Raw genomic sequence first — 7,418 nt, 5'->3', positions numbered from 1 at the left:
GTTCAATAGTGAAACTAAAAAGAAAATCTTAATATTTCTTTGTTTCAAATTTGGATTCCATAAGGTCCAAGTGTATCTGGAATAGTTGTCAACTAGGGTGAGAAAATCTCGCTTGTTCGTAAAAGAAGGAATCGTCAGCATGAACCATTTAAAAAACAAATTTACGAGAACAAGTACTTTTAGGAAATAAAAATTTTCACTGCTTCGTCATAGGGAAAATAATGCAGTCATGCGAGTTATCACATGAAATATAGTTGACACGTTTTGTTAAAAACGTAAATGACTTACGCTTAGCGGTCCAAGGCATAGATGCCAAACGTCGATTGACTTCTTTACCGTAAGCACTGAAAAAGTTATTATTAGGGGATACCGCCCCAAGTCCACTCGGCCAACCGAGTGGGCTATCTTGTGTACATAATGGAAACTTCCATAATATATATTCTTAGTATCTTTAGTCATAGAAACAATATATTTAGAATAGGAAACCCTATATTCATTGTAAACCCTATATATACTACTTGTGTAAACTTCATTAATCATCAATACAAAGAGAATACAATTGTTAACTGTAACTAACCAACTCTTTGTACTTGATCTCTTCCATCTCTATCTCTCCTTCACGATTTCTCTATCTCTCTCACTCTCGGCTTCCAACCGAGTCAAGCTCTCTCCCTCACTCGATCACTCTATCTCTCGGCCTCAACCGAGACGAGCTCTCTCTCTCACTCGATCTCTCTATCTCTCGGCCTCAACCGAGATCATCATTGTCAGAGGTTGATACCTCTTCACATGGTATAAGAGCTAGTTATTTTTTTTTTTTTTTTAATCATGTCTACCAACGATTCTGAAACCGTTGTTAATTCTCAACCAATTCCTGGTGGTCCATTCGATGTTCACCATTCGGATTCTCCTACTACTGTCCTTATCACACCACTTCTTACGGGTGATAACTATTCTTCATGGTCTCGAGGAATGATCAAGGCTCTTCGGGCAAAGGACAAGTTAGGTTTTGTTGATGGAACTATCCCCAAACCTACCGATCCTATTGATTTACATGTTTGGAGTCGTTGCAACGACTTAGTTTCAAGTTGGCTCGTCAACTCCGTTGACCCTTCTCTTCGTTCATCAATTCTTTATGATGACAATGCTTATGATGTTTGGAAAGATCTCCATGACCGGTTCTATCAAACCAATGCTCCGAAGGTTTTTCAACTCAAACGGGCTATTTCCTCACTCAAGCAAAGTGGTTCCGATGTCTCCACTTATTTCACTAATCTAAAATCTCTCCAAGATGAATTAAATTCTCTCATGACTACTGAATCATGTATTTGCGGACATGCAAGATCTCTTCTTGATCGTACAAATCAAGATAGAGCTATGGAATTCCTTCAAGGTCTTGACGACCGGTTTTCGGCTATTCGAAGCCAAATCTTATTAATGGACCCCTTTCCATCCATCCTTCGTATTCATTCCCTTGTTAAGCAAGAAGAAATTCAGCAAAGTTTATTGAACACCATTAACAACAATGAAGCTGCTACTCTTGCCGTCGGCTCCCATGACAATGGACGTTCCTCTTTTGATCGATCGGATAAACAACGCCCAAAACGTCCTCGCCCGTTTTGTGATCATTGCAAAATCCATGGACATACTATATCAACATGTTATCAACTCCATGGTTATCCACCTCAATCCGGTGATCGTCCTCGTACCCGAAACCGAACGGGTCCTCTAGCCGCCGCCGTTCAAGACCAATCCGGCAACTCGACTCCAAACGTCTCCTCTCTCACCGCCGATCAATTCAAATCACTCATTGCTCTCTTGGATCAACAAAAGCAATCGGCTAATCCATTCGACTCTCCTCGAATTAATCTCACGGGTACGTTTTCTTCTTCCTTTTCTCCTCCTTGGGTTATAGACTCCGGTGCCGCAAAACACATATGTTCGACACTTACTCGTTTTTCTACGTATTCAAGCGCTCCTCCTAACCTTTTTGTTAGATTACCGGATGGTTCTCGAGTCCGTGTTCTCCATATAGGATCAATTTTTTTCTCTAATGATTTATATTTACAAGATGTATTACATATCCCATCTTTTCAAGTCAATCTTATCTCAATTTCTCAACTATCTAAATCTCTCCAATGCACCATCTTATTTGACTCCGACTTATGTATCTTTCAGGACAAAAGGACGAGGAAAACGATTGGGCATGGTAGTCTTCACGACGATCTCTATTTTCTTCGCACGGAGCGTCCAGTTTTTTCAATTACTAGTTTGGATAGTAGTCCTAGTAGTATTTCATCTAATTTATGGCATTGGCGTCTTGGCCACCCATCTATGTCTCGTCTTCAATATTTTATTTCTCGCATTCCATGTATGAATTCTATTAATATTAATAATAAAGTGCCGTGCGATGTTTGTCCCCGTTCTAAACAAACCCGTTTACCGTTTCCATCTCATAATTCAACTTCCGCTAATTCTTTTGATTTAATTCATGCCGATGTTTGGGGACCTTTTCCGGTTCCCTCCACTAACGGTTGTCGATATTTTCTTACCCTCGTAGACGATTTCTCTCGTTGTACGTGGATTTTTCTCATGTGTTCAAAATCCGACACATTCAAAATAATATCAAATTTTTTCAATTACGTCTCCACTCAATTTAACACTAAAATCAAAGTTTTCCGTTCAGATAACGGTACTGAATTCATGAATAATCACTTACAATCTTGGTTCCTTTCCAAAGGAGTTATTCACCAAAGAAGTTGTACCCATACACCTCAACAAAATGGGGTGGTGGAAAGAAAACACCGCCACATTCTTGAAGTGGCTCGTTCGATCCGTTTACAGGCTCATCTCCCTCTCTCTTTTTGGGGAGAGTGTGTCTTAACTGCAGTCTATTTAATCAATAAACTGCCTACTCCAATTCTTCGTGGCCTTTCCCCACATGAAGTCTTAATGGGTTCTCCACCCGATCTTTCACACTTACGTGTGTTTGGGTGTCTCTGTTATGCCCGTATCCCGTTAGTCAAAACAAAAATGGATCCCCGTGCTTCCGCCGGTATATTTCTTGGTTACCCTAATGGTCAAAAGGGATACCGTATATATGACCTTCATTCTCGTCGAATTTATACATCTCGGGATGTCGTATTTCATGAAACAAGATTTCCGATGTCTCGGCCATTAACCTCCCTCTCACCGTCCACCGATTCACTTCGTCACTTCATCTCCATTCCGGACGATGGTTCGTTCACATTTCCGGCTATCCCGCCTTCGGTCCCATCGGTGACTACCGATTCCAATTCCCCGATCGGCCAACCGACAGAGGTGACTTCATCACCTCCGTCGTCAAACCCTACGGTGGTGCCTATAGCACCACCCGATTCATCTCCCTCGGCTCAAACCGAGACTTCATCGGCTACACCGGGAGTCTCGATTCAACGCGAGACTCCATCGGCTACACCGGACGCACCAGTAGAGGTCGCCGAACCATCTCCCATCATCGTGGAACGACCTACCCGTCAACATCGTCCGCCAAGACATTTAAAGGACTATGTTTGTTCCACTCCATCCGTCAACATCAAGTATCCAATCGAGAACTATTTTTCTATCAATTCTTTCTCAACGTCTCATCAAATTTTTCTCTCTTCCGTCTTATCCACGGTTGAACCTACTTCTTTCACTCAAGCCATGAAATCTCCTCATTGGCGAGAAGCTATGTCCAAAGAAATCTCCGCTTTGGAAGCTAACAATACATGGTCCATCGTCCCCTTACCCCCAGGAAAACGCCCAATTGGTTGCAAATGGGTATATAAAGTAAAATTCAAGTCTGATGGCTCTATCGAGCGCTTTAAGGCTCGCCTTGTCGCCAAAGGCTACACTCAAGTTGAAGGCTTAGACTATACCGATACATTTGCCCCGGTAGCTAAGCTAGCAACTGTTCGGGTCTTTCTTTCCATTGCAGCCATCAAAGGGTGGTCACTCCACCAACTTGATGTCAATAATGCCTTCCTTCAGGGTGACTTGAATGAAGAGGTCTATATGAAACTTCCTCCCGGATTCTCCACTCAGGGGGAGTCCAAAGTCTGTCGTCTACAAAAATCGCTCTATGGCCTTAAACAGGCATCTAGACAATGGTTTTCCAAATTTTCCTCAGTCCTCTTAGATAGAGGCTTTTCTCAATCCAAAAGTGATTACTCCCTATTCACATATTCTTCGAAATCCACGCAAATATTCGTTCTCGTCTACGTCGACGACATCATCATTACAGGAAATAACGAAGTCGCCATTTCCAAACTCAAGTCCTTCCTTGACCATACATTCTCCCTCAAGGATTTGGGACGATTACAATACTTCCTCGGTATCGAAGTTTCCCGTTCTTCCAAAGGCATATTTCTTGGTCAACGCAAATATGCCCTTGACATTATCAAAGATTCCGGACTCACCGCTTCTCGTCCCTCGGATTTTCCTATGGAACAAAAATTGCGTCTAAGTCCCACTGATGGAGTTCCTTTAAAGGATCCTTCAGTCTACCGTCGACTAATCGGTCGACTCATCTATCTCACCGTTACACGGCCCGATATCTCCTATGCGGTAAATAATTTGAGTCAATTTATGCAGACTCCAAGTCAAGTCCACTTAGATGCTGCTCATCGTGTGGTCCGTTATCTCAAAGGTTCCCTCAATAATGGAATTTTTTTATCCGCTGACAGCTCTCTTCACATCACAGGCTACTGTGATTCTGATTGGGCTGGTTGCCCAACTACTCGCCGCTCTACCACCGGCTACTTTACCATGCTTGGTTCAAGTCCATTATCATGGAAATCCAAGAAGCAACATACGGTTGCTAAATCTTCTGCTGAAGCAGAATATCGTGCTCTCGCCTTTCTCACTTGTGAGCTCCAATGGCTCAAATATCTCTTACTCGATTTTGGCATCGACCATTCTAGCCCGATGACAGTTTACTGTGACAATCGGGCGGCCCTCCACATTGCAGACAATCCGGTCTTCCATGAACGCACCAAGCACATCGAAATCGACTGCCACATTGTTCGCGAGAAGATCAAAGATAATATAATTGCCACACGCTTCACATCTTCAGACAATCAGCTTGCCGACATATTCACAAAACCTTTAGGAGCTGACTCATTCAAGACTATTATTGGCAAGTTGGGCATTACTTCGATTACTGCTCCAACTTGAGGGGGAGTATTAGGGGATACCGCCCCAAGTCCACTCGGCCAACCGAGTGGGCTATCTTGTGTACATAATGGAAACTTCCATAATATATATTCTTAGTATCTTTAGTCATAGAAACAATATATTTAGAATAGGAAACCCTATATTCATTGTAAACCCTATATATACTACTTGTGTAAACTTCATTAATCATCAATACAAAGAGAATACAATTGTTAACTGTAACTAACCAACTCTTTGTACTTGATCTCTTCCATCTCTATCTCTCCTTCACGATTTCTCTATCTCTCTCACTCTCGGCTTCCAACCGAGTCAAGCTCTCTCCCTCACTCGATCACTCTATCTCTCGGCCTCAACCGAGACGAGCTCTCTCTCTCACTCGATCTCTCTATCTCTCGGCCTCAACCGAGATCATCATTGTCAGAGGTTGATACCTCTTCACAGTTATACTACGTGAAGTGTAGAGGCCATCAGCTTCGTCCGCCTGACCAATGATTTGATTTGTCCAAAGTAAGCGAATAACACAACTTGTTGATAAGAAAGTAACATTAACACAATTTAAGGATATACTTAATAGGCTGACTGATACCAAGTTAAATTTAAAAATTGGAATATAATAAACATCACCAACTAAAAGAGAGCTAACTTTAACAAAAGAAAAGAAAAACAAAACGAAAAGAGAGTTAAAAATACTCTACCAATGTGGTTAATACAAATAATTCTTCCCATCAAGATTTTGTACGTAACAAAGGTGACAGAGCTAATTCATAAGACCTAAAAGCGCTTAACATGGTTAGAACCACCACTAACTATAATCCTAGATGATGAGCTAGATAAATTGAACCTGTCATTGAAGTCTTTTAAAAGTCAGAGTTAATCTCAAGGTGGGTGAGAGGTCAAATGCCTTAGTGGATGGAATCTAAGTATCTAGAAATTAGCTTGCAGTTGTGAAAACAGAAAAGTAAACGTAAAATAATGGGATAAATTGTGAAAATTGATTGAACAGATAAAAAAAAAAAGTGAAGTTGTTGTCATTATATTCGGCAGGATAATCATTATTGGAGAAATGGTGTACTTAACAAAAAAATGACTGAATTAGTGACAACAAAAATGATAATATCATGGTAGTTGTTGACAAGAAATTCATTGTCAAAAAAATTGGAAAAAATGAAGTCACAGATTAAGTACCCAAAAGAAGTTCAAAACTTATTAGGAAAATCGTCATTTATAGTGAAATAATATGACAAGGGGAACGAAAATATTCTGAATTAGGATTTCGAAGAACAAATTAAATTATTTGTCGACGAAGAAGCTTTGGGTTGATGGTGATAGTAGCGACAGAGGAGTACTGTTGCAAATGCTCCGCCACGAAAGATAGTCTCTTTTCTCCGTGCGAAAAAAAAGAAGTAAATAAGAGACGGGTTTGACCGTCACTATTAAAAAGGAGATCATCAGCCGCCTAATCAGTAAATAAATGAGCTCTGGAGGATTAATTAAAGTATGTGATATTCATTGCTAAGAATATCAATAACTAATTTGGCCGGAAACTTGTAAGATTTGAAAATTTTCCAGAGAAAGAAAGTTGATTGTTTTCTCTCTACTGGTTTATTCCATATCGTCGATGTAAAGCTACCAAATCGGGTAAATAGATGTTGGAAAATTCCAGGGTTGATTTGGTAAAAATCTTGACCGAGAAGTGGTTGAAAATTCTCGACGTCGCCCAAGATGGTGAAGATGGAGTCATCTAGTGGTCGGAAACCAATAGATGATTCTTGACCGTGTGTTTTGAGCATATCATGCCGGGTCGACATAACGGGACAAAAAGGTCGTGACACTAGGTTCTATTCAACCTAAAATGGTCCATTCTGATTTAAAACTACTTTGGATGGACAGGTTAAAGTCTGTCCCTTTTTTTCAAGGAAGCTGATACACGTACCCGTGCCTTTGACCGTCTCATTAGTTTAGGTCACAAAAAAAGTGGGACCATTAGGGATGGCCTAGGTTCTATTCAACCTAAAGAGAGAGGGAAAGAGAGTTTTGAGAGAAAGAAATGAAGATGAAGCAAGTTGAACAAAAACCAAGTAGAAAAGGGGATCATCTGGGTATTTTCGATAAACTAAGGGATAGGCAGGATGTTGGTCATAAACTAAGGGTCATTTGCGAAATAACCCTTTTTTATTAGGATCGAAACTGAAAATTGGTTGTGTAAAAACTGATTTTGTGTG

General features: G+C 40.7%; 1 protein-coding gene across 1 annotated transcript; it reads left to right on the top strand.

Moving 5' to 3' along the window:
• Nucleotides 1-828: 828 nt before the first annotated feature.
• Nucleotides 829-2,213, top strand: LOC147548892 (uncharacterized). The gene is made up of 2 exons (XM_086668145.1): nt 829-1,876; nt 2,179-2,213. Exons 1-2 carry the CDS (start codon nt 829-831, stop codon nt 2,211-2,213), a joined length of 1,083 nt encoding a protein of 360 aa, XP_086524271.1.
• Nucleotides 2,214-7,418: the final 5,205 nt, after the last annotated feature.

This window comes from Eschscholzia californica, unplaced genomic scaffold (genome assembly GCF_041429995.1).
Source record: "Eschscholzia californica isolate CP2 unplaced genomic scaffold, dmEscCali1.0.p SCAF_3, whole genome shotgun sequence".
NCBI classification, from domain to species: domain Eukaryota; kingdom Viridiplantae; phylum Streptophyta; class Magnoliopsida; order Ranunculales; family Papaveraceae; genus Eschscholzia; species Eschscholzia californica.
This window is presented reverse-complemented; position numbering and strand designations above follow the sequence as displayed.

Bases quoted from the DNA above. Each gene is read 5' to 3' on its own strand.
- LOC147548892 (XM_086668145.1), top strand. From the start codon at position 829: ATGTCTACCAACGATTCTGAAACCGTTGTTAATTCTCAACCAATTCCT. The intron at 1,877-2,178 runs GTACGTTTTCTT...TGTATCTTTCAG, and splicing joins TCCTCGAATTAATCTCACGG to GACAAAAGGACGAGGAAAAC.